This window comes from Urocampus carinirostris, chromosome 2 (genome assembly GCF_059441175.1).
Source record: "Urocampus carinirostris isolate Australia breed hairy pipefish chromosome 2, RoL_Ucar_1.0, whole genome shotgun sequence".
Taxonomy (NCBI): Eukaryota; Metazoa; Chordata; class Actinopteri; order Syngnathiformes; family Syngnathidae; genus Urocampus; species Urocampus carinirostris.
The window spans coordinates 49,258,250-49,286,192 of NC_142350.1; the positions used below are offsets into that span (position 1 = coordinate 49,258,250).

The 27,943-nt window shown below is 39.0% G+C and overlaps 3 protein-coding genes across 3 annotated transcripts in view; 2 read left to right on the forward strand and 1 right to left on the reverse strand.

Moving 5' to 3' along the window:
- Positions 1 to 1,236: 1,236 nt before the first annotated feature.
- Positions 1,237 to 11,551, reverse strand: rcvrn2 (recoverin 2). Its single transcript, XM_088326918.1, has 4 exons — positions 11,455 to 11,551; positions 10,902 to 11,371; positions 6,191 to 6,302; positions 1,237 to 3,441 (listed from the first exon to the last, which is right to left on the reverse strand). The coding sequence occupies exons 2-4, from the start codon at positions 11,280 to 11,282 to the stop codon at positions 3,353 to 3,355; spliced, it is 582 nt and encodes a 193-aa protein (XP_088183044.1). The 5' UTR covers positions 11,283 to 11,371; positions 11,455 to 11,551; the 3' UTR covers positions 1,237 to 3,352.
- The window catches only part of LOC148372268 (C-Jun-amino-terminal kinase-interacting protein 3), a 42,743-nt gene continuing 26,159 nt past the window's right edge, over positions 11,360 to 27,943 (forward strand). Inside the window, exon 1 of the mRNA XM_088326917.1 lies at positions 11,360 to 11,505. The gene's annotated coding sequence lies outside the window, so the exon portion shown is untranslated. The remainder of the gene's footprint in view (positions 11,506 to 27,943) is intronic.
- LOC148372269 (uncharacterized) lies at positions 11,475 to 24,640 on the forward strand. Its single transcript, XM_088326919.1, has 3 exons — positions 11,475 to 11,505; positions 17,836 to 18,200; positions 22,858 to 24,640. The coding sequence occupies exon 3, from the start codon at positions 22,907 to 22,909 to the stop codon at positions 23,321 to 23,323; it is 417 nt and encodes a 138-aa protein (XP_088183045.1). The 5' UTR covers positions 11,475 to 11,505; positions 17,836 to 18,200; positions 22,858 to 22,906; the 3' UTR covers positions 23,324 to 24,640.

The window sequence follows — 27,943 nt, forward strand, 5'->3', positions numbered from 1 at the left end:
ACGGCTGATTGTTGTCCTTTGGATAGATTCTCCCACCTCATCTTTGGACCTCTGCAGTTCATCCAGAGTGATCATGGGCCTCTTGGCTGCATCTCTGATCAGTATGAGCTGAAAGTTTAGGGGGACGGCCCGATCTTGGTAGATTTGCAGTGGTCTGATACTCCTTCCATTTCAATAGTATTGCTTGCACAGTGCTCCTTGGGATGTTTATAGCTAGGGAAATCTTTTTGTATCCAAATCCAGCTTTAAACTTCTCCACAAGAGTATCTCGGACCTGCCTGGTGTGTTCCTTGTTCTTCATGATGCTCTCTACGCTTTAAACAGGGACTATCAAAGTGCAGGTGCATTTATACAGACTTGATCATACACAGGTGGATTCCATGTATCATCGTTAATCATTTAGATCAACATTGAATCATTCAGAGATCCTCACTGAACTTCTGGACAGAGTTTGCTGCACTGAAAGTAAAGAGGCTGAATAATTTTGAACACCCACTTTTTCGTTTTTTTATTTGTTAAGAGTTTAAAATATTCAATAAAGTGTGTTCCACTTCATGATTGTGTCCCACTTATTGTTGATGCTCCACAAGAAATTGCAGTTTTATATCTTTGTGTGTCAAGTCTGAAATGTGGCAAAAGGCCACAAAGTTCAAGGGGGCCAAATAGTTTCGCAAGCGGCGGTAAGTATGGAGTTTTTTTCATTTATGACGTCATCTTGAGTTATTTTTTTGGGAGTAGTTTTACTTTTGATTTATTTTAGCTCCTAATGTGTACCGTTAAGAAGATGACGTTTGATATAAATGAGTGATTTTCTTTTCTGAACCAGAGCATGTGTGACATTAATTATTCATGCATTTCTATAATGTTTACAAATTTTAAAATTTTGCATCATGAACACAGCCATAATATTGTGAATTTTCTGCTAAATATTTATAAATATATATATATATGGTTCCTCAAAAATATCTTAATATCATCATTTTTACTGACAAACCAAGTACATATTGCTTGATTGATTATCATAGTCGAGCACTAGTCTCTTCAACACTAATCTTCGGAAAAAAGTTTACCAAAGCTGTGTAATGTTATTGTAGTTGTAGGCAAAATCCAAGACACATAAAAATCGTAAGAACTTGCTTGATCTTTTTTCTTCTAAATATAGAAATAACAGTTATCGTGCATCGCTTATTCTTACACATGAATAAAAACCTTCATTTAATCATTCAAGTCGACATATATGAGCAAACCTTTATTGTCATTCGCAGTATTGTACAGTGTTAAGTTGCAATAAACTGTCTCTTGCATTTCAACACATGACTCGATAAACGCTAAAATGTCATTAAAAAACAAAAACAAATAGAAGCACTGATTTAAAGGGATCCTTTCTTTCACAAAATCAGTTCATGTTTTTTCTACCGCTTCAGCTATCAAGTCGATTTGGATTGGTGAATTCTTCCAGTTATCTAGTCATAAAATCCTCACTTACATTAAAGGTTAACTATAATGCGAATATTTTTGAGGTAAAAGACTTAAATCTCTAATCATCTTGTATTCGTCCCAGTCCTTTAAATTTACACAAGTAAACAGAAATAGTCAACCAAGCTGTATAAATGTGTTATAACAAAGTTACTACTTTTATATAGTTTAACTTGATCTCTATTGTCACTACTCCAACACAAAAATACAAGTTCTTGGCCAGTCAATTTATTATGGTTTGTTTTTTGTTAACCAGCTTGACAAAATATCAAGAAAAAAATACAGTATACCCAGAAATTATTCATGCATTTATACTCCAAATATTTTTCTATGAAATATTTACCTGATTTTTTTCTACATGTTTTTTACTCAAAATGTTCAAGTGGGCAACCAATTCACGAGATTTAGTGATTTTTAAATTGGCCATTAAAATTAGGGAAAGTCAACTATTTTCAACATAAGTTTCTGCTCATCGGACGGCAAAAAAAAAAATTCTTACCCCATTGGCAGAATATGTAGGTAATTTATTGTTTAATAATTTCTGTTTTGAAATATCTAATTTCTAATTGAAAAAAAGATACTGTAATTCCTTATTTATTGATGTTAATGGGGACAGAAACTAGTGAAATGTAAAAATCTGCACCCAGCAATAGTTTAACAGGGATAATGGATCACGGCTGAATAAGATCTGTTCATTTTAGGCGGAAAGAATGGGAAAAGAAGAGCCCCCACACATGACACAGATTTTCTCTCTTCCCCTGCTCTTAGCAATCTAATGTAGTGCTCATCCCTAATCACGAATCATCCCCAGACAGGGGATAATGGATTGTTGCCTAAACAGTGCAGTTCATTGTAGAGGGGCCATGATGGCATGCTTTAGCTACCTGAACCGGAAAATAGTGCTCTGCTCTGTTCTCAGCAATAGCCAGCCAGGGATCATGGACTGCGGCCACAAACATGCATTTAATTTTCAGCAGGCCATAACAGAACAAGATTGGCTTCTGCTAGTCCCTGCTCCCAACAATGTGGGGATAAAGAACCGCACTTGTGCAGCCAAGATCCATTTTAAGGGAAAATAACGGCTAAAAAGAGCCTGCAGGTCTAACAAAAGTTCCCTCTGCCAGCCCACGCTCGAAACATTAAGCGATGAGGGATAATGGATCGCGGCTGCATGAGTGCCATTAACTTCTAGCTGGCCATAACAGAAACAAGGAGCTGTCAAACCTGACAAATATGCGTTCTGATGGCCTCTGCTCACAGCAATATGCGAGCAGGAATAATGGATCTTGGAGTATTTTTCAACCCACGATGCAATAAGGCCGTGAAGTAGCGAGGGATAACAGTAACCATCTTTAAATCAACTTATGTAGGAAATGCTGGATAATTTTGCAAATTTTGAGAAATATTTTCGTGATAGATTAGATAGTTTTGCTTGTTTAGGTACAATTTAGAACAAAAATACATTTTTTTTAATTTTGAGATATTTTATTTCTTTAATGAAATAGGAATATTCTTCCTTTAAGTAAGCAGAATTGTGTAATTGGTAAAAGACCTAGCTGTTTTCTACTGAGAATAGGACAACAAATAAGAAGAACGACCTTATACCTGTCTGACAATTTTGCTTATTTTAAGACTACATGTTCTCATTTTTACTAGAAAAGAAGATTAAATATCTGAAAAAAAGAAAAATTCTACTGAGCAAAATATTTGCCAATGGGGTAAGATCTTTTTTTTTGCAGTGTGCTTGAAATTTATAAAAACAACACATTTAATACAATTTATTTTCCATGAAGTAACCCAAAGTGTTTACGCCTATGAGCATAATCAAACGCATCCAAAAAAAAAATCGTTGACTCGCCCAAAAAAAGGCGACATTTTATTGTTTCATTGGTTCGTAGTGGATGAGCCGCATGGCGTTTTCGTTCTCGATCACTCCCTTGATGAACTCTCCTTCGGCCAATCGCTCTGCAAGGGAAAAATACAGTGAAATCAAAGAAAAAACTAAGATGTATTTGAGAAATCTGCTCTGCATGCAACACGACGGGGTCAGCTGAGGTCCGAACAAAACTCGCACGCCCACAGGTGGATTTATTTCTTTTTTTGTTTGTTTTTGTTGCCCACCAGCTTATTGTGAAATGTAATCGCTGTGTTTTTGTGAGCACAGCTGCTGAGGAAAGTTAGCACGCAGATGTGATGCTGACACTCCATATTTAAGCCTATAAGAATAGAATAGAATTGCCTTTATTGTCATCGATATCAAAGTGCTGAAATATTGTATGCAATGAGATTAGACAAGGCACTCAAAGGTTGGACAAGCCTGGCCTAAGATATAATAAAATGCAATGAAAGGATAGTGCATTGTAACAATAAAAAGTAGTGCAATAACATTAGCAGCAACAACATTTTCCCAATAAGTTGCAAAACATGCGGTATATTTTCAGTTTATAATAAAAACTATTAGAAACTGTTTGAGCCAAAATATGTGGAAAAGTTCGAATACTTACTCCAAGTCCTTACGTGTATCCATACTTTTACTACTGTATTTAAAAATGTCAATTATTGATGAGAAAAATACTTGGTTCATAATACTTTGGGCTCCATCTACAGCCAGGGTGGAAACCCCACATAATTGCTCCAGTAGCTAGTGTCACACATACCTTGGATAAGAAAAATAAATCACATATTCTTATTATCCATCCATTCATCCGTTATCTGCACTGCTTATCCTCAGTAGGGTCACGGGGGTGCTGGAGCCCATCCCAGCTATCTTCGGGCAGTGGGCAGGGGACACCTTGAACTAGTTGCCAGCCAGTTGCAGGGAACACAGGGACAGATATCTCACTCGCTCATTCACACCTAGGGACAATTTGGACCGGCCAATTAACCTGACATGCATGTTTTTGGAATGTGGGAGGAAACCCACGCAAACACGGGGAGAACACGCAAACCCCGCACGGGAAGGCTGCGGCAGCTGGACTTCAACCCCGAACCTCTGCACCGTGGGGCTGCGCGCTAACTACCCAGCTGTCGTGCCGCATATTCTTATTAAATGGCATTAAATTATTCGAAACAAAAATGTTCTATTTTTGCTGAATTCTCCTGGACTAAAAAGGTAAGAAGTTGAAACTTTTTTTGTGGAGTTTGTTTTTGCAAAACAAGAAAGGACAATTGTTCCAAAAAAATAACATTGAGTCAAAAATGAACCAACCCAATACTTGATTTGATTTGAAATAATGTCTTGTATTTTATTTTTACTAGAGAATTATGTGAAAAAGGAGTACAGTATTTGTTAACAATAACACCCCCCATATTTGGAGGCATTGGGTCATAAATGACTCAAGTTTGGGTTAAAATTGAACCAACTTAGATTGTATCATACTAACGTCCTGTGTTGTTTTGCAGAACTACCACCCACAAAAATGGTCTAATGTTTCAGTGTTTTGTATACAAGAGACTTGTGAAAAATAAGCTTCATTTCTTTACCACAGTCTGGGTCTTGTTTGAACCACTCGAACAATTAAGTCGTTATGTGTAAAACGATCCAAAAAATGGGTCAGAATGATCTAAGTATTGAGTCGGTTCCATTTTTGACCCAAATACTTGGGTTGATTTGACCCAATGTCCTGTGCTGTTTTACAGAAACAACCCTTTTCTAAAAGTTTGGAATGTTTTTATGTACAAGACAATTCTGCAAAAAAAGAGTGACCCAATTGTTCAGGTTGATATACAAAAAAATTTAGATGAATTTGTTTGGAAAGAAAGATTAACCAATTATTTAAAAAAATAAAATAAAATTGTAGAATTCTCCCGGACAAAATCTAAAGGATTACACAATTTTTGTAGGGGCTAATTCTGGGTTAGTCCCAATTATATTTTACTGCAGTGGTTTCGTACATGCAGTCAGTGGGCCAGTCCCCGGCTTAATAGTGTGACCTGCACAAGTTTGATATGGATGCTAGCTCGTGCTGGAAAATATCAGCTTGCAAAATGCCAATTCCAGCTACGGTGTGTTCTATTTGAAAGTCAAAGTTTATTTATTGATCTAATTTTGTATTGATTCTTTATCTTGTTTTGTTTATATTTGGAAACTTAATTTGTTTAGGAAAATGTCAAAAACTCGTTGTGGCCCAATCTCACATATTGTGACATTGTTACAGTGCGGATGTATTTTCTAAGACATTCACATCCTCCACAAATTAAAGATACCTAAAAAAAAAAGGGATAAAATGTGCTAAAACATGGTAGCAGAACCAGTTCACGGTATCAATTTTTAACATTAGGAGATCTGTCTCTACGCTGATGATAAAGAAAACCTAGTTTACTGTAAATTGTAACAGAGATACTTTGATTCTTGTACCTCCATGAACGGAAAATTGTACCAAAGAATTGTACCAAAGGTTTTTGATTCTAGCTGTAATGTCACAATTGCTCAGACTTCATCTAATGACTAATCTTGGTTCTCCTTTAGAAAGCAGGTAAACTGTGATTGGTCGTAGGAGCTTGGATGTCATTGTCACTTGACAACCAGTCTCAAAATGGCAGCCATTACTATCAAATAAAAGCAGCTGGAATTTGCTTCTCTATGCCTACCCTACAAATACAAAATTTGAATTCCTTTCCCAGATTATTGATGGTAAATATTTGTGTTGACTTCCACTCAAAGTCAATGTAGTAAAGTTGAAAAAGTAGCTGTTTACTTTACAACTCTGCTTACCGTTGTCTTTCTTCTCAAAGTAGGCCCACAGTTTATTGGCTCGCTTCTCTGGCGTGTTTTCATCTTCAGGTAGTTTGCTCTGGTCTTCCTTGGGGATCAGCTTGAAGATAGCCTAAGGTAGGTTTCAAATAACCTCAATTAAACACAGTAGAACAGGGGTCACCAACGTGGTAGCCCCCTAAGAACACCTGAGAAGCCCGCAAGTACCGGTTGGCTCCCTTTCAGAACACCTGCTTAGCAAGCTAGAGCACTTGAGTATTAAATTGAATTGTCAGTGATATGTTATGAAACAATGAGATTAGACATGGCGCCCCAAAGTAAACATGTAATAAAGACTAAAAAGAGTAAATGGATTAAAGACTGTCCGGATAAAAAGGCAAACAAATTTACAACATAGTGCTGAGAGACTGGCCCAAGTTATAATAATAATGCAATGAAAAGAATCGTGCATTGTAACAACAGTGCAATGAAAAGAAGTGCAATAACACTTAGTAGCAACAAAAATCCCAAAAGAAGTCACAACATATATGTTTTTCATAGTTTTGTGCAATAACCTTTAGCAGAAGCAAAAACGACAAAAAAGTCATAGGTTTTACAGTTTTGTGCGCTCATTTAGGGTGGTGATGGCCCTGGGGAAGAAGCTGTCTGTGCCTGTTTGTCCTTGATTTAAGGGAACTGCTTCTACCAGAGGGCAACAGGTCAAAAAGGTGGTGGCTGGCTTAAGAAGAGTCCTTGAAAATATGAATGGCTCTGCTGCGGTATTGCAAGCCGGCAATAGAATAGAATAGAATTAGAATTTACAATGTACTCTATACTGGGAAGAGTGCAGCTGATGATCTTCTGAGCTTGTACTCTCTAAGTTTTTTCTGTCCATTGCCGTGCTCCTAGCTTACCAAACCGTGACGCCGTATGACAGAATGCTCTCCTCTGTGGTTTTGTAAAGATCACCCTCAGGAAGTGGAGTCGCTGCAGGGTTTGTCCCACCACAGCTCTGGTGTTGGTGGATCAGCACAAGTTGTCGGAGATGTGCGCTCGTAGTGGTTTGAAGGAGTGGACTCTATCTTCATAGTCTCCATTGATGAGAAGTGAAGCCAGTATGCCAGATAGGTCTCCACTGTGGCCTTGTAGAGAGAACCCTCAGAAAGTGTTTGCCCCACCACAGCCCTAGTGTTGGTGGACCAGAAGGAGTGGTCTCTGTTCACATAGTCTCCATTGTTTATGAGTGGAGGTGGGTCTGTACTTGCCCTCCTGAAGTCAAGTGTAACCTCCTTGGATTTTGTGGCGTTGAGTATTAGCTTATTTTTTGAACACCACATAGTCACTGTCTTGACCTCCTTCCTGTATGCCACCTCATCCCTAACAGCAACCTGAGGGTTCTTAGGAGGAACAACCTAGAAGCTGCTGGTGTTCTTCTCCAAATTTAAAAATGAGAGCAGTCTGGCATACGTCATGGCCGTGTGGTATGCTGGGAGCACGGGAGCGAACAGGAAAAACATAAAGAGAGTAATCAACACAGCCCAGAAGGTCATCTGCTGCAGCTAGTACCCCACAAACACCAGGTAGACCGCGAAGAGCACTTTAGTAGCTCACTGTCCAATTCTGAAAATAGCTCACCAGTGATGGGTCATTGAGATTTTTTTAGGAAACTTCATTTGGTGTGAGGACATCATTGAGTTGATCAGTGTCTTTAAATACTTGGTCAATTCTGAAACAACATTTTGAAAATTAGCCTATATACAGTACATATATATATATATATATATGTACTGTATATGACTGGACCAATTTTAACCATGATTCCAGAAATTACAACCTGATAACATAATAACAGCGTAATAACATAGTACTAACACAATAACTTATTAATTTGGACATGCATATCAAACTTTGGAGCTAATGGGTTACCAAAAATACTCAGTTTATAAAAGATTGGTTGGCACTGCAGTAGAAGGTTTAATTCTCCTAAAGCCTTAATGTAATATACAAAGCATTTTATTGTCTTAATAATCATCCAAAACTGCACCACACAAAGCCTTCTTTTACATTATAATTTAAATGCTGACAGTTCCTACAATCGCAACGTGGTGGTATTAGGAGAGCTGGATTAAGCTAAGTAAATCCCCTTGACGTTTCAGGTAGCACATGCGGTCATACCCGACATATGTCACATTCTCTAAAGTCCGTCCGCCACTGTTGAATGCGCGACTATTTACAAATTTATGATTGCAAAACAGAATTTATTGAGGTGAGGCCCAACATTATTTTTGAGTTAGTGTGTGTCCCACTTTAGAGAGTAGGAAGCACTCATCTGCCACGTTTAAGACACTTAGATTAACATGGATTAGAGCCAAGACTCAGGCCGAGCGCCAAACGACGAGATCTCCGCTTACTTCGGACTACCCGCCTACATCTTGCCGCCTGTCGAGAGCAGTTTCCATGACATTTGACCCATTTCATAGAATATCACAACTAATCAGTAGCTAGTAACAGAACAAAGAACCAAAAATTACTATTTTTTTACTGCTATTTCAGACTTTTAAGAACTAAATTACCAGGACGTGCTAAAGCACCTGCTCTATTGCCTTTGGGTATTTCATTTCTTATACCCTATTCCCCACACTATAAAGTGCACCAGGTTAAAGGGCGCCCCCTTTAATCTTTCGCCATCTATTTTTCATACATAAGGCGCACCGGACCATAAGGCGCCACCAGTGGTGAAGATAACATACAAAAAGGCATTTAAGAGTTAATATTATTATTACACTATTTTTACAGTGCCAGAAACACTGATTGCATGGATCACTCTGATAGGTTAAACAGTATAACTTCTTGGTTTAATATGTATACATACATAAAAGAGTTTATATTGTATTTTGTCGAAAGGCTTTCTAAGTCTCTCTTTCGCAACGTTATTCACGCATAATTGAAGTTCAGAAACTGTTTAATCTATCAGAAAACACCATGCCAATCAGTTTTTCTGGCACTGTGAGTAAAAACGGTGTGATAATGAGATAAGCTCTGATGCATCTGTACCACCGGTGGTATTGTAGTAGAGAGTTGGTGCCCCCAATGCTATGATACTAGTTTGAATCCGTTGCGTGCAATATATTGCCATTCGGACCAGCGATGATGATTGATTCATCCATCATTTTCAGGTACAGAAGTATACTGTAAAACCTCATGTAGTAACGCATATGTATAAATACTGTATGCATTTTCACTCTTATCCACTGTATTAAAGTCCGAAAAATATGTTAATTGCTACATTTAGTCACACATTAATTTTATTTCCAGTTTCTAATAAGGTTTGCACACTTTTGGATCATTAACATTTGTCGGGGTTTGAGCAGTATCGCTTTTTTCCCGATCAAAACACAACAGCCGGTGTACAGAGCGAGAAATGCAGATTACGCGAACAAGGATGTAGCGTTATTCTTGAAGGCCGAGAGCTAAAGATTAGAGATTAGGGGGCGTCTGTGGCTCAAGTGGGCTGTCAATTAACGCTTACAAGCCGGGTGAAAGGATCACCACCTTTGGCGTAGGAAGAAATAGAAGGCCTGGAAGTATAACTAAATCAAAGTCGGAATTTACTTTTAAGTCTTTAAAATGTCGTCAGGAAAAAAAAAGAAAAAAGTATTTTTACTGCTGCGTGGATGCGACAGAATTATCTTGTCATTAATAGAAACGAAGTGTACATTGTTTCCAACAAGAAAATACGTAATAAAAGACTTAAAAGAACAAAAAATAAAAAACAAATACTAAAGAATATTAGGGCGTCTCCATGACGGATATAATTAATCTGTCGGGTCATTGACACTCTTGTAGCTCAAATAATCTCATCTCAAGTCATGAATTCCCATTCAAATATATGAAAAGACCATTAATTCGTTCCAAACATGTAAAAAAAAAATCTAGCATTTTTTGGGGTGCATTTAAAAGACTGAGTGAAAATCCCTAATTTAAAATAGTGTAACATACTGTAAACCTTGACCAGCTTTGTCCCTAGCTAAATGCAAAACGTTTTAGGTTTAAACTGACAATTACAGTATTTAAAAACATTAGGATTCACCTTGCGCCTTGATTTAAAATAAAAGCGCTCAGGTCCTTGACACTCTTGTAGTTCATATGATCTAATTTAAAATCTTAATTTTCTATTAAAATTAATGGAGACCCCATTCATTTTTTCTAACATTTTTTCGAGGCGTAATAAAATAATAGGGTTAAAAACCCTTTTTTGGGATAAAGCCGCATACTTAAAACCTTGACCTAGCTTCGGCCGCTAGTTAAATTCTGACCATCTTATAAGTAAATCACCCAAAATGCTGAATAAGTGATATAATTGAAGGTAAAACCATCAAACAATTTTTAAAATAAGGGAATGTCAATTTTTTGCCTGTCAAATCTGTTTAACCTTGTCCTTGAGGTTTCTAAGACCTTCCTTTAGAACCTCAGTTGAGTCCTCATTTACCTCTGTTATTTTCAAAGTAAGTAGTGTTAGATAGTACGAGATATTCTGTGGTAACAACATAATGAACATTGTTACAACGAGATTAGACTTGGTACTAGGATAAACACGTAACAAAGGTTTAAATAAAAGAAAGAAAAAAGAATGTCGGGAAAAATATGCCATTTGTGAGTGCATGAGAACAATGGTGCAATGAAAAAAAGTGCAATCACATTATTATAGAACGTTCATACAAGTATTGGTTACCTGGCAGATCTCTGTCACTTCGGTCTTGTTGATGTATCCGTTCTTGTCCACGTCGAAGAGCGAGAAGGCCCACTCGAGCTTCCTGGTGGTCTTCCCGGTAGAGGTCATGTGAAGGGCGATGATGTACTCCTTGAAATCCAGCGTACCGTCGTCGTTTGTGTCGAAAGATCGGAAAACGTGGCGGGCGTAGCTTTTTGCATCGCTGTCTGGGAAGAAGCGACTGTAGATCTGCTCGAACTCTTCGGGCGTGATGCGACCGGTTGGGCACTGCTTTTGGAAGTTCTCGTACCATTGGCTGATCTCGTGCTCTGTGAATTTGGTGGTCAGCTTCAGGTCTTCCAGGATTTCCTTGGACAAGGCGCTACTCGTGCTATTCCCCATGGTTCGGATTTGGCAAAGTGAATGAGACTGGACGTTTTGAGCCTGTTCGGCAACGCAGGCCGTCACGTAAAGATCCGGTGAGGTGATCCCTGACGGGGATTAAAGCCAAGTTCTGGTCAAGTGAATCCTGCTGGAAGATGTGGAAAACAAAAAAGGAGAGAGGCGAACCTACCTTTGGGTTAGCACGTCAAGCACGTTCAAGCGTCTGCGAGATAAGTTGGAGGTAAGTAGGGCAGGGGGGAAAAACTATCTGCTAATGTGGGACCAGGATAATTCTGTTAATGCGGGACTTAAGGTGGCTGAGCTTTTGACTGAAATGAACTTCTTTGACGGTCCTGCTCCCTAGCTACAAAATTATGTCTTCAATTCGGACTCTCGCTCTTATTATCGGCAGTTTGAAGGCTGTGACTTGATTTTAAGAGATTACAACCACAAATCAGTCGAGTTACTTAGGAATTTTGACGATCTGTCGAGGTCATCATTTACCAGTTAAAATTTTCAGTGACTTTCATACCTTGTTTGCTTTTTTCGAACTTAAACTGACACATTTCTTTTCCATTCAAAGTCTTAGTCCTATTTTTTCAGTTTCCTTACCACAAAAGTTTTAGAATAGAGAAGAATAGAATAGAATATACCTTTATTGTCATTGTTACAAAATGGGTTGAACATATTGTGACAACGAAATTGGACGTGGCACTCCAGTTTCACATTTTACAGTGAGAATAAAAGAAAACAAAGAAGATAAAGGAACAACTACCCACTTAAGGTGGCTGAGCTTTTGACTGATATGAATTTCTTTGAGAGTCCTGCAACTAAATGATGTGTCTGTTCTTTAAATACTGACTCGAGCGCTAATTATCGACAGTTGTAAGGCCGTGACTTGATTTTAAGAGATTATAACCACAAATAAGTCGATTTTTTTTTTTTAAGACCTTTGACAATCTGTCATGGCCTGTGTTTACCAATTGAACGTTTCATTGACTGTCAATTGTTGTTTATCTTCTTGAACTTAAACTGACAAACTTTTCTTTCCCATTCCAAGACTTTGTCCTATTTTTATTTATCTTAACACAAAAAGTCCACCATCTAATAATTCTCTACCTAACGACCTTTATTCACCATTTAAATGACACTAAATCGCACATGCTCGCTGTTTTTCCTGGCTGGATTGACTAAGCGCCATAAATATGCTCTGTGAGTCCATTTGTTGGATTAGCCTTACCCTGTCGAGTCCCACCGATCCACCACTTAGCCAATTAGCATCATTGCCATCATCCCAAGACTCATGACCAGTGGAATTAGCCCCTCAGTAAAATAGAGGGGGAAAAAACATCCTGACTTTTGCCCCAGACCGGGGTAAATTATGTGGTATATTTTCAGGGCTGAATGGTTTAGTACAATGATTGACTTTTCAAAACAGGCATTTATATTAAAGAAATCTTAAAATTATTGTGATTAAATCATTTTCAGCACAGTTTTCTTAACAACATAGTGAATTGATCATCTTTTGGAAAATTTAGCCTTGTCAGCTATTTGAAACTACAACTATGTATTTTATCTCTGTTTAGTGTAGCACGTGTTCTAAAACAGCCATGTTTGTTTTGCTAGTGTTTATTCAACCAACAAAACGTTTTCAGCAGTTTTCCTAACTCAAAAAGATTTTCGTTCTGTTAGCATTATCTGCTATCTGAAACGAGCATGTATTCTTATCATGGTTTAGTTTCTCATGTTTGAAAGAAGCCATGTTATTTTTGCTAATGTACATTGAACCAACATAGGATTTTCAGCACAATTCTTGAACCCAAAACACTTATTGCTTCTTTTTAGTTCCGTTAGCATTGTCAGCTAGCATTTATTTGATCACAGTTTAGTTTAGCACATGTTCTAAAACAGCCACATTTGTTTTGTAAGTGTATTATAAACCAACAAACCATTTTCAGCGCAGTTTTCTCTACTCAGAAAACATTGCTCTAATTCTTTCGCATTAGGAAAAAGAGTTTGCTTGTTTTTTGTACCATTGGCATTGTCAACTATCCGACACTGGCATGTATTCTCGGTCTAGTTAAACAAATTTTATAAAACAGCGACGTTTATTTTGTTAGTGTATGTTGAACATACACACACCATTTCCAGCAGTTTTCTCAACCATAAACCAGATCGCTTGTGTTTTGTATCATTAACATCGTTAGCTATCTGAAACTAGCACGCATTTCAATCACAGTTTAATACATGTTTTAAAACGTCCATGTTTTCTATTTGATAGTGTACATTAAACCAACAGACCATGTTCAGCACCGGTTTCCTAACCTAAAAACAAATCGCTGTATTTTGTCATATTAGCATTGTCAGCTGTGTAAAACAAGCATTCGTTTTAACACGGTTTAGGTTAGCACATGTTCGAACACAGCCACGTTTATTTTGCTAGTGTAAATTGAACCAAGAAACCATTTGTATGAGACGAGCATATACACTCATTTGTCACCGTTAAGTTTAACATATAAGTTATTCATTTTGTTACTGTATATTAATCTTAAAAAAATGTAATTTTCAGCAACGTTTTTTTTAACCATATCAGTAGCATTGTCAGCTATGTGAAACTAGCATGTAAAGTTGTATTTCTCACATTTCTGTGTAAAATCACCATCGAATATCATTTGATTTTTATCACTAATCACACAGATTGCAGAAAAAATTGTGTCTGTATTAAGTAAAAGCACCCAGACATGTATAGGTTTCCATATTTGAATAAAGATAGAATGAGAATCATGATAGAAGGGGGGAAGACGAAGTAACGTTGTCAATAAGCACAATTTAAGGCGCTAGCTGATGCTAAGGTTTATCTCAGTACTATTTATCTTCAATTATGCCACCACACATTATTTATTTCCTCACTTTTACCTTTATGAGGTATTAAACATAGTCGTTTTACTTGTGTACATAGATTGAGTACACTTATTCTCCCTTAGACAGTTTGTCTCATCTCATCTCGTTAGCTACACCGCTTATCCTCAGTAAGGTTGCGGGGGTGCTGGAGCCCATCCCAGCAATCATCGGGCAGTGGGCAGGGGACACCCTGAACTGGTTGCCAGCCAATCGCAGGGCACACAGGGACAGACAACTCACTCGCTCATTCACACCTAGGGACAATTTGGACCGGCCAATTCACCTGAAACGCATGTTTTTGGAATGTGGGAGGAAACCGGAGTGCCCGGAGGAAACCCACGCAAGCACGGGGAGAACATACAAACTCCGCACAGGAAGTCTGTAGCTGGATTTGAACCCACGCAGGAGGTTCCCAAGACATGAACTGTGCCGCACATGCGCTAAACACTGCGCCGCCGTGCTACCCCAGACAATTTGTATAAGCACAAATTGGGGCGTGAGTCTATGCTAGGGTTCATGTTAAATAGCGGTAGTTGTCATTTGGTGAGACGATCTAAAAAAAGATATACTGTATTTTAGATTAGAACCATATCATTGTCACTTGACCACATTTTAGTTAGACAAAATGGTTACTGTGGTGTTGTGTAATACACTCCCCTTCCTGCGGTGTCGCTGTATAGTAATGTGCAGCCTTGAACTTGTGCTTGAGATGTACCGAGGAAGAAGTGAAGTAAACGGTCTATGAATCGAACAGTCTATACTACAATCCCACTACATACACAACATATTGGCGACCAGGATGACTTGTATCAGAATCTCACAACCCCCTGCTTTGCTTGAAACTCCGGGTGAGCCTACGATGTTGTACACCCTTTGGATTCAGATTTTCGAAAATTACCTGCTAGCAATGACTGCAAACGACCTGCCGGACAAACAAAAACGCGCACTACTGCTGCACTGTTTAGGCACAGAAGGGCAGAGACTTTTTCTTTCCCTTCCCGACACTGGCACTTCTTACAAATCCGCCTGTGATGCGCTTAAAACTTTCTTCGTACCGTCGCAGCTCGGTGTACTACCCACAGGCCAACGGTGAAATTGAGCGTTTCAACAGAATCTTCAAGGACTGTCTACAAACAGCCAACATCAAAGGTAGACCACTGAATGCCTTCTTCACTGCGTTTTTACACACTTACAGAACCACACCACATGCCGTGACTTCAGTGTACCCCGCTGAACTGTTGCATGGAAGACCACTGAATACCAAGCTTCACATTACAGGTCTTCACTCCATGCGCCCCACTGTTGACAAAGGCAACATGCTACAAAACAAACAACAGAAGTCAAAACAATACACTGACAAACGTCGTGGTGCAAAATCACCCAGCTTCCAGATTGGCTCTGCGGTTCGCATCCGCAAACCTGGAATCATTGCCAAAGGACACTCAAAGTTCACCAAGCCACTGACAGTGGTAGCCCAAAAGGGTCCAGCCACTTATCTGCTGCCTGATGGGAAGGTGTGGAATGCTTTCCACCTTGCCCCTTCTTCCACCTGTGCTGCTGCTTCAGCGCCACAGCCTGCTGATGCTGATGCTTGTCTCCTGCCAAGCAACCAAGGTGCTGAGCCACCTGAACCTGGAACTGTGCCCTCACCACATCCCTCTCCGAGTGCACCGAGAATGCTCCTGCATGGCTTCAAGATTACGTGACTTTAAAAAAAAAGATACAGAGAAGATGTGGTGATGTTAAAAAAAAAAGACATGATGAATGTTCATTGTTTTAAAAATTGTCATGTTTATGATTGTGATCCTCATACAGTCTGCTTACGTTTACAAGGTTTACACACTTTTTGCTTACCGATATTGACAGTATAGTTCCTTACAATATGGCTTATCTTTGATAAATACTTCCTGCAATTTGGTAATGAGTATTAGTTCACAATGTTTACATGTCTTACTTTACTATTTGCTTCACTGAGATTGATAGTGTAATTCCTTACAATATTGCTTACCTTTGATAAATATTTACCTCTAATCTGGTAATGAATATTGAAATGAATGTTTTCTATAAGCTCATACTTACCAAAGAGTTATTGCTTATTTCAGAATAATGCTACTCTATTTGTTATTTCTAGTTGCAAATAATGGAGTAGAATTCTTATGCTACTGTTTGTGTCCTCTTCTAACAAAAGGGGAATATGTGGTGTTGTGTAATACATTCCCCTTCCTGCGGTGTCGCTGTATACTAGGCAGCCTTGAACTTGTGCTTGAGATCTTCCAAGGAAGAAGTGAAGTAAACAGTCTATGAATCGTACAGTCCGTGCCTGTCTTGAATCTACTACATACACAACAGTTACATAGACAATGTTAGCAAGTCAAATTGTGCAAATTACAGCTAAAATATTAACCAGTTTCAATCTTGCAAGGCTTAATTTGTCGGAACTGCTTTCAATACTGTACTGAACTGTAGTGGATTTTTTTTATTCGTTGATTCAAAATGGTCGGCATGCAGAACCAGTACAGTTTTAGATGGTGCATGGTGGGCCTCATTTAAATATTCCATGCATTGATTCTTAAAATAGCCACTAATGATGGGTCATTAAGATTTTCTAGGAAATAAGATTTCTAACTGCCATGATTTTTTTTGGTGATGAGCGAGTGAGTTGTCTGTCCCCGTGTGCCCTGCGATTGGCCGGCAACCAGTTCAGGGTGTCCCCTGCCCACTGCCCGATGATTGCTGGGATGGGCTCCAGCACCCCCGCGACCCTACTGAGGATAAGCGGTGTAGCTAATGAGATGAGCCAGCGTCAGTACGGCAGAGGAGTGGTTAGCGCATGTACGGCACAGTTCTGAGGGCATGAGATCGAACCTTCCTGTGTGGAGTTTGCATGTTATCCCCGTGCTTGCGTGGGTTTCCTCCGGGCACTCCGGTTCCCCCCCAAATTCCAAAAACAAGAATGTCAGGTTAATTGGCTGGTTCAAAATGTCCCTAGGTGTGAAAGAGGGAGTGAGTTGTAACTTGGTGATAACATAATAATAACAACATTGTAAAAATGAGAACTTGTTATTTTAGAAACGCATATGAAATTGGTAGCACTTTGTACTTAATCTTCCCCCTGAGATCCGATCTGCAACCTCAGTGGAAATGTTTAAATCTAAACTTAAAACTCACTTCTACTCCATAGCATATGAATAACCTACTCTTGTCTGTGTAATATAGTGTAATAATCTGTGAAGCCCTTTGAGACTCTTCGTGATTTAGGGCTATACAAATAAAAATGACTTGACTTGACTCTGTGTGCCGTGCGACTGGATGGAAACCAGTTCAGGGTGTCCCCTGCCCACTGCTGCCCGAAGATGGCTGGGATGGGCTTCAGCACCCCCGCGACCCTACTGAGGATAAGCGGTGCAGATAATGAATGAGTAAATGAATGAGCCAGTTTTAACATTACTTGTAATAATCATAACTTGGTGATAACATAATAATAACAACATTGTAAAAATGAGAACTTGTTATTTTAGAAACGCATATGAAATTGGTAGCACTTTGTACTTAATCAGTAGCAAAAAAAGTACTTCTCCGCTTCTAAAAGGTTTGGTGATCCCTGATGTAAATGTATGCATGCATCATGTTGAGTGTTGTTTTTTTACACACTTTGTATTTATTTAAACAGGGCTTTTCATCCCAATCCAAAACAAAATGACGTAAGAAACGGTAAAACGGCCAAGGGCCCCTAAACAATGCCTTGGCGGGCCCCGGCTGCAGCTCTGAGATCTCTGCTCCCTGCACAGAGGAAGGGAGTAACTCCAAGATAAATATCACTTAATGGCTCATAATGACGCGTAATGACAGATGAGCGTTTCCTCGCGTCGCAAGGAATGACAGGAACAAACAAAAAACAATTTCGACCTCAATTTTCTGACGCCCTCCGTGACAAGGCGGCGTCCACTGCACATTTCTGTCGTCCGAGAAGGTCAGCTCCAGTATTTTTCGGGCCGGTCGGGAAATCTATACCCCGGGGACGTCCTCCACAAGAAGGTAAGACTATGCTATGCTTGTTTGTTAAAATCAAATTCTGACATCATTTCATATTTTTAAATTTAATTTGAAAGTTTACGTTTCTGATTTTTTTTTTTAACGTCAGTAAGTTGTATTCAGTATTTTATAAATATATATATACACAGTAAAACAGTAGTCAGATTTTCATATGGAAAATATGAATTCTGTTTTTCTCTTTAAGTATTTTGTGCATGGTTCCATTCTCATGCACTGTAAATGCATGTCTAATTGTCTTTTCTCAATAAACTCACACTCTTAATTATTTTAATCCTTGCTAAAAAAAAAAAGCTTTGAACTGCATTCACCTGTCAACCAGAGGCAATTACTCCCTTTATTAATGATCACAGTTCCCTTATTAAGCGATAATAAACCATACAAACATAACTCAGCACCTTTATACTCATAGACAGACTTTGTAGAATAAAAAGAAAGTTTGTATAAAACAAGTTTATTTTATTGACCAAATAAAACATTTTTTTCAGTATCTTAGTTTTTCCCCACTTGCTGTAAATTGAGTGTTGCTTATTATACATAGCGATATATTTAACAAAAATTCTGCACAAAAATTGTTATTTAGCATACACAATTTGAAATGTTAAAAAAATGTATAAAATACGGGGAAATGTATAAATTGCAATTCAAGCAATCTACTTAGCAGGTGTTTTGATTGCCAAAATACAACCACACTCTTCATTGTAAGCAGGATGAAATTAAATGTCCTTATACACATCAAATCATTTGTATCACACATCAACGCTCATTTAATCATTTGAAATGTGGACATTTTCTGATCAAATTTGCATTAACAAAACAACCTGTTAAAGCTACAGAATTCTCATTACCTAGTTTAAATTAGCAAAATTTGTCTGCAGCATCAAATTAATTTAAAATCATAATGTTAAAATCATGACAAAAAACAAAGTGTTTTATTATGATTAGTAATGTTATACGTTTTTCAATTATTCTTTTACTTTAAAATATGTTAATTTGACAAGATAAAACCATATTATGAATATAAATATTATGGTCTTGATCAGCACATGACAAAAAAATCAAGGAAGGTTGACTGCAAATTTGACTAAAAACATGGCTGATTACAGTTTGCATGCGGCAGAAATCGTTTTAAGCAATATTTGCTCTGTTACTTCATATTAAGTGCTTCAAAGGGACAGTGTGTATTATTTGACCACTAGATGTCGCTGTGTTGCGTAATGCTCCTGGAAACGAGTGCTAAAAAGCTCACGGATGAATGCAAACTACGGAGACACAGAAGAATCAAACTGCACCTCATCATCTCATCTCATCAGCCATACCGCTTATCCTCATTAGGGTCGCGGGGGGGCTGGAGCCCATCCCAGCCATCTCCGGGCAGTGGGCAGGGGACACCCTGAACTGGTTGCCAGCCAATCGCAGGGCACACAGGGACAGACAATGCATTCGCTCATTCACACCTAGGGACAATTTGGACCGGCCAATTCACCTGAAATGCATGTTTTTGGAACGTGGGAGGAAACCGGAGTGCCCGGAGGAAACCCACGCAAGCACGGGGAGAACATACAAACTCCGCACAGGAAGTCTGGAGCTGGATTTCAACCCACGACAGGTTCCCATGACATGAACTGTGCCGCACAAGCGCTAACCACTGCGCCGCCGTGCTGCCACCATATATATTTTTTTTTTGGTCCAGACTTTGTAAGGTTTTTGGGTACCCATGATAGCAAGATGGCCAACAATTATCAATTGTCAGCTCCGGCTAGGTGAGGCTCATGTTCTGTAAAAGAAATGCAAGTATCTCGATTTACGAGTGTATCAGGATCAGTACTATGCTTTATCACGCTTACGGTAAATAATAGTTAATGTATTCTTGCTTATTATTTAAATTAATTTGTTTTTCAACGAAAGTTGTTTTTACCACTAGAAGGCACGATTATAATACACACTGTCCCTTTAACTACTTGACTTTTCGTCTAAATCAGGGGTGGGCAAACTACGGCCCGTTGGCCACTTGTGGCTTTGTAATCCGTCCTCCTGAATGACGAGGGTAACAGTCTCATGACGATATATATATATATATATATATATATATATATATATATATATATATAAAGACAACAAAAGAAACTATAAATAGAAAAATGTTGTTGTTGTTTTTTTGTGTGCCAGCATTGTCCCCATCGGTCATTTGTGAGACTACATCACAAATACTACTACAGAAATATTATAAAACTAAATTTGTAAAACTAAATGTCAAATTTAGTGCTTAAAACCAGGGACTGAACATACTATTTTGTTTTGTTTCTGAAAGGAAAAATAAATACTAAAAAATACGACTACAGGAATATTTCAAAACTAAGTATCGAATTGAGTCCTTAAAAACAGGGAGATACATGTTTTTTCAGCCAGGGTTAAAGGAAGGAGAAAGCCCGCATGGTTTTGAAGTTGAGCGAATCCTCCGAACACCTAATTCGGGCAGCAGGCAGCGGGCACAAAAGTTCGAACAGGAAGGAGGTTGAACAGGCAATCGGCAAGCTAAAACGTCGCGTTGGAATCAACAGGGTTCAGGTGGGGCGGGCAGGTCTCGATTGAACAAAGTAGCCCCCCTTTTGGTCAAAGGCTTCAAAGAGGGAGAGGAAAACCATGGTGGTAATGAAAGTAATAAGGTGGGAGCAGGAACGCCATACCATGAAAGCAGTTTCCCAGAGAAGACAGGGCGGCTGGACAACATGGTAAGGTGTCATGGAAAGGCCTAGGTCTTTGCCGGACCTACAGAAGATCCCTTTCGCCAGGCTTTGTTTCCTCATCCGAGCAACTTACAACACGCTAACCTGACCCCAAAATCTCCACCTATGGTTCAGCACTGAAGAGATCTGTCCTCGCTGTAGTACCATCAATGCTAGCCTTCAGCACATCCGCTCGAACTGCACGACGTCACTGTCCTAAGGCCACTACAGATGGCGGTATGAAGCTGTTCTGAAGAAGCTGGCAAAGGTCGTGGAAGCATGCAGACAGGAAGCAAACACCATCCGCTTTGCAAGGACTGGTGAAAACACTGCCACCCGCTCATCAAACATGAAAAGGCTCCTCTCACCCGGCAAAAAGTGGAAGATGAGAGTCAATCTCAAGAGACATTCGCAGTTTCCCGGGGAGGTCACTGAAACATCATTAAGGCCAGACATAGTGCTGTGGTCAGTAGCCAGCAAGGCGATATAGCTAACTGTCCCTGAGGAGGAGGGAATAGAGGCGGCATACAAGAGGAAACGGGCCAAATACGAAGATCTGGCAGCCGAGTGCAGGGAGGCGGTTTGGAAGACCGCTGTATTCCTAGTTTAGGTGGAGTGCAGGGGGTTTGTGGGCTTATGAACATCTCGCCTGCTCAGAGACTTGGGTTTACAGGAGTTGGCCACCGAAAAACAACAAAGGAGCTGGCAGTGGAGGCAGAAAAGGCAGCTTCTGGTGGTGAGTGTGGAGCAAGGATAGGAGCGGGGGGGCCTTCAAGCATCACCTAGGGCATCAGTGGGGTTGACAAGGAGAATTCCCAGCCGTCGCGCTGCCACCGGGGAATAAAGGAGCGAAACATCAATGACCGGTGGTCTCCAGCTAATGACCCAGTCGGGCCAAAGTGTTCAGGGTACACAAACATTCCAAGGGCGCCGTAGGAGGCACGTCTGGCAGGAATACCACTAAGCCTGTACTTCCCATTGATACCAGCTTTGTCCCTATTGTTTCTTTGTGTGACTACAACCAAAATACAACTACAGAAATACTACCAAAAAATACTAAACCATTACTACAAAACTGAATTTGAAAGTAAGTGCTTAAAACAGGGTCCTAATATATCTTTGCTTTAATTCTGAATAGAAAATAAAATCTATCTATCTACCTTGGTGACATCCCTCAAGAGGGGTGACCGACAGCAAGACACACACATACAATAACAAAGAAAATAAAAGGGAAATAAATGGCAAAAAAAAACACACAAAAATGTTTGGACCATGGCCAACCCAATTGCCCAAACACCCAAACAAGTTAGGCACCTCGGCACCCAAGTCAGTCATGCTTTCGTCCCTCCAGATGAAATGGGACCTCAGAGAGCGGCCATGTCACTCGGGTCAGGGTGACACAACACACTCTTTTGTTCAACACCAGGGCCCGACAGCTTTCACTGGTTTACCCCTGCCGCATCATTCGGGTGCCCAGCCCATCCTTAAGAACGCGTCCACAATCCCACTATCCTTTCACAACACCTCTCCACAGTACAGTAATACTAAATAAATACTGCACAAATACAATACTACAAAAGGAAATATCTAATCAAAATTATTATTTTGCTTCAGTTCTGAGTGTTTCGAAACCAATCTGATTATAAAAATTATTTAGAAACAAACATAAAACAAAAAATGACGTGTAAATGTCTGCGAGTATGTTTATTTATTATAAATTAAATGAGGAAAAATTGGATTCATCTCCATACTCAGGACCCAAACGATTGAACCTAATGAGGCCTGCCACCCCAAAATGTTTTCCCACCCCTGATTTAAATATTTCATATGGGAATGTTTCATGTCTTAATTCCTTGTTATAACTGTAATGTAAAAGAAAATATATATTTTATACATATAAATATGATATCTTCTAGGAAACCCAAAAAGTTGGAGCAGCTCAATTGTGGTGGTGCAGTAAAAGCAATGGAAAGCCTGGACGCTTCCGCTTTGTCGGCTTCAGTCGTGACCTACGATCCCAAATCCGAAGTGGTAACGTTACCGGGAGGCGTGGTCTCAGTGGCGGGCGTGGCCGTGGTGACCGGCGGGGTGGAGCTTTCCTGCGGTTCCTGCATGCTGGCCTTCGGTTTTTGGGGCGCCCTCATCGGCTGCAGCTGTGTCGGAGTGGGGGCCTGGGACCAGGTCAACCACTTCAACGGGGCTACATCGCACCTTTTGGCCCTGGGACTGGTCATACTGGCCATCAGTTTTGCCGTGGTGGGCGGCGTAGCGGTTTTCCACGTCCTGGCCAAGAGGAGGAGGCGGGGCAGGGGGTGGAGCAAAAGGAAGGATGGCAAGGAAGTCCTTGTGGAGGAGAACACGCTAAAAAGAGTCACTGTTTAACTAATCAGATTAAACCATGTGTGAACTTTTATGATTCCGAGTTGAAGTTGGATTGGCTGAAAAAAACTTAGACTTTTATGACCTTGGCAAATTAAAATGACACAGCAACAAGATGCTGTTATCTGATTGGAAAAACAAATAAATTATTAATGTAATGCCGGCATGTCAACTTTAGTTAAGGTCTGGATTCGGCCCCCGAACCAATGTTCTCAGGTGGGCTGGAGCAGTACTATGCGTGATCATTAAGCTTACATTATAATGGCTAATGAAAAGGGTTATTTTCCAAGCACAATACATTTATTCCCAAACAATGGAAAAATATTTGCCGGGCATTGAATGTGTTAACAAATTGTTTATTTTAAAGTTGGATATTTGCAGCATTACAACTGAGCCAACTCAACATAAACAAACTCAAGTGGGAGCTATAAACAGAACCATACTTGCCTCAATTGTCATACTGATTTGAAATAAATAGAAAAAATAAGACTTTTAGCATTGAACTGGCAATAACATCTGATTCAACCAGGCTGAGTCTACAGAAGTTGAGAAAATACCGTACAATATTGTCTTTAATATAAAACCAGACTGGCCATCAGCTATTTTACATCTTTACTGTACTCTAGCGGCTTTTAAGAGCCATTGGTTTGTATTTACCAAAAAAAACTGCTACAAAATTGCTTTTTTGGCATACTCAGAGGTTTACGGCAGGCCATATTAAATCATCCAAAGAGTCGGATTTGTCCCGCAGACCACATGTTTGACATGCCTGATGTAATGTAAAAAAAACTACAATGGAATCCACTATTTGTAAAATATTAATACCATATCAGAACAATTTAGATGTACTTCATAATTGCAGCACCACCAGGCTGTACTTGCCCAAGGTACACCACAGGAAATGGTGCCTCTACGACCGTAGTGGTTAACCGAGATACCCACCCACACATATAGCTGCAATCTAGAAAACGGTTGGAAATGTTTTGTTGACGTGGCATAAAACTGTTAAGTGCATATACTTTTTCAGGCAGTGTTTGAAAATGTATGTGCTGTAAAAACTAATATAATAAAAATAAATGATTTCCCCACGATCATCATATGATGTCATCTCATTGGACCTGTGAGGACCAATTTGAAATCAGATTGGTTGAAGAAAACTTTGACTATCATGACCTTGGCTGATAGGAATGACACAGGAACAAGATGCTGTTATCTGATTGGACAAAGAAAGAAATTGAACAGCTGATGTAGTTTAAATCCATTGGAAGAGGGGACACTATTACTAAGGGGGGTGGAGAAAATGAGAGAAGGAAAGAGTGAGGGAGCAAAAGAGAGGCAAAAAAGAGAAAGACCGAAAAGACAAAGAAAGAAAAAAGAATGAGAAAGTGGGAAAAAGAGAAAAAACTGAGAGAAAATTAAGCGAAAGAAAGAGAAACAGACTAAAAGAAATAGAGAAATAAAGTGAGAGAAAATGTGTGGTCCCAATGCTCCAATAAAAAAGAATCTTAGGAAAAATACAATATCAGAACAATTTACATCCTCTTTATAATACTATCGTTATTTGTGTGTTTTATGAACATCTTATGTAATATATAGTTGGAGTGTAAAAAAAGAATGGAAATTGTTTTATTGACACGGAAAAAAAAATAATGTTTGTATATCTGTTTTCATGCAATATTTGAAAATGTATGTCCTATACCAGGAGTGTCAAACTCATTTTAACTCGATAGAACAAACATTCTCTCGGGGGCCGGACTAGTAGATTAGACAGAAAGAAATAAGAGAAAGAGAGGAAGAGAAAAGTAGAGAGGGTGGGACAAAGAAAGAGAGTAAGGGAGAGAGAGAGCGAGAGAGAGAGCATCAGAAACAAAAGAGATAAAAACAGGAAATAGTGAGAGAGGGGGGGAAGAAAGAGACAGAAAGAACTAAATCCAAAGAGAAATAGAGAGAAAGAGAGAAGGAGAGAAGGGAAAAGCAAGAGCGATAGAGAAGAAGAAAGAAAAGGAAAAAAGAGACAGCAAAAGAAGGTAAAAAGACAGAGAAAGAGACAAAGAGGAAAAAAGAAAGAGAGAGAGAGAAAGAGAGAGAGAGAGAGAAAGAAAGAAATATGAGTACAGCGTTTGTGAGATGCACCTGGTTTTGGCAACATCAAGTGGACATATTTCAACCTGCGGCTCGTTTTTCTCTTGCGCATCTCTGAGCGTTGTCTCCCAGGAATCCCTTCTTTGACATCGCTGTTCTATACTATTGAGTAAAAAAGACAAATAAAAATGCATTGTTGGCCCTTGAGACTATTTGTGACTAATGGCTCTACAGACAATTGTGACTTAACTTGAAATTACAAAATATTTCCCATTTTGAGTCTATTTTTGCAAATTTTGAGAAATTTCTAGTTAAATAAGAAAACTTTTGACTCTTTCGAGGAGATTTATACAGAGTAGGGGATTCCCAGCCCCCTTACTCAACCCAATTGACGTGTTGCAACATCTCATTGGGAGTCATTAGGTGACCAAACCTCCTAATTCCAACCCCCAATGCCGAGCGCCAAGCAGGGAGGCACTTGGTACCAATCTTGCAAGTCTTAGGTATAACGAGGCTCGAACTAGCAACCTTCCAGTCTCGGGGCGGCCACCCTATCCCCAAGGTCACCGGGCTAAATAGCTAGTTAATTAAGAAAACTTGAATAAGAAAGAGTAAAATTGAGAGATTAAACAGATGTTAGTTCAGAAGTTGTATGTTTTGATTTAAATTGAAAATATTTGTTTTTCTTATTTCCAAAGAATGCTGTAAAAATAAAATACTTTCTACTTTTGTTTTTCATATTTATCAATTTGCTTTTCTAGCAAAATTACAAAATTACGGTATTTAAAATAATCTCCTCATTTTGAGTGTTTTTTCCCAATCTCAGTAAAAACAAATTTCTTAAAGGGACACTGTGTATTATTTGCCCACTACAAGTCACTGTAATATGTCGTGCAACGAGTGCCAAAACGCTGAAGGAAAATACAAAGTGACCAAACCATTTTTCTTTTTTTTGCCCAGTCTTTCACAATTTTGAGGGTACCTGTAGCAGCAAAATGGTGGAAAACCATGTCAGCTCCCCACAACTGAGCCCCACATTATGTAAAATCAATTCAAATTTCTCAAACGACAGTATTTTGAAAATTGGTAGTTTTTATGATCATATTCTTGCTTGTTATTTAAATCAATAGTTTTTATTTTACCACAAAGAGACACTGAATAATACAGTCCCTTTAAAATAAGAAACACCTTCGACCATTTGCCCAATAAGACAATGCTGTTAACTCAAAAGAAGATTTTTCTCATTTTAGTAGAGAAATAAGAAAAGTATAGCCTCAAACAAGTGAATATTTTCTGCTAAGGGAGTGTAAGATTGTTTCTCCAGGGTATAACAATAACCTGTTAGAGAGGAGGTAGAAACTGTCTTTAGATATATATTTTAATGTTAAGTGTTATTTTATGATTAATAGCAATACATGTGTTTCAATTGCTTCATACTGCCAATGCCGGTATGGTTAATCAGGAAGAACAAAAGATTTCCCAAAAGGCCGGCTGGATGAGAAAAATAATTTGAACGTGTATCTGTCACTTGCACTAATCTTATTTGTGCATTCGATCTCTAATAAGCTATTTGACCACATTCAGTGCAACAGATGCGGTGAGTTTTAGCATCTGGGGGAGTTCTTCCCTCACAAATTTGAAGTTTGTTTGGCCCACCACCACTCTTCTTTTCTCTTGCGGTAAATTGGACAAAGGACAGCACAAATAATAAGAGGCAGGTAGAATGGAGGACAGAAGGGTGCTAGGTGGCGTGGAGCGGAAAAAGCCAGGACAATATTAAGAGACGTGTTAAAACAAGGACTGTTAACATTCATTTCACTCGTCTTGCACTTTTTGCCTGTCATCTGTGTGTTTCCGGATGTGTGTTGTGCTACGTGTCTGTAGAACTAAGCACTTAAATCATTCACCGTGTAGCTCCTCATGCTCAAAGCTTGTAGTGATTGGAATACCATCTCTTTTTCGTGAAACAGCTCTTTTTGCTCAGTTCACGAAAAAAAGCCAACTCCTTCAGCTTCCAAAGGCCTCTTTGGATGATTTGTGTTGCTTCTATCCATATATTATTTTTTTATGCAACATTATGCATATAATTACTTTAGGGGGGGGGGGGGGCAAATAAAGCTAAATAAGACAACTGTTAAACAAAGCAACAGAAGAAAAAATAAAATAAGGGCAAAGAGAGAGAGAAAAAAGAGGAAACAATAATCAAGGAAGAAAAAAAGAATTAAACGGATATAAGACTCAAAAGAATACAAGGAAAACTAGAAAAAAAAGTAAGGAAAAGCAGGAAAAATAAAAAAAAGATGGAAAATGCTAGAAAAAAAAACCTGGGAAATAAAAAAGAAATGAAAATGAAGGAAAAAAGCAGGTCCTCTCACAATATAACTTCCTCACAGATGCCTACCATGTCATTGGGCTGGCATATAAGTTTCTGTTGAGCCTTTCCCATACTCAGGTTGCATGTGAGCATACAGGTAGCTTCTTTACTTTAAAATGTGTGAAAATTGGGCTAGGAAGCTTACCGTCTGCATGCTGATGTACACT

Excerpts from the sequence above, each read along its gene's own strand:
- rcvrn2 (XM_088326918.1), bottom strand. The coding sequence starts at position 11,282 with ATGGGGAATAGCACGAGTAGCGCCTTGTCCAAGGAAATCCTGGAAGAC. Across the intron at positions 6,303-10,901 it reads AAGTGACAGAGATCTGCCAG|GCTATCTTCAAGCTGATCCC; the intron begins GTAACCAATACT and ends AACCTACCTTAG. Across the intron at positions 3,442-6,190 it reads CTTTGAGAAGAAAGACAACG|AGCGATTGGCCGAAGGAGAG; the intron begins GTAAGCAGAGTT and ends TTTCCCTTGCAG.
- LOC148372269 (XM_088326919.1), top strand. The coding sequence starts at position 22,907 with ATGGAAAGCCTGGACGCTTCCGCTTTGTCGGCTTCAGTCGTGACCTAC.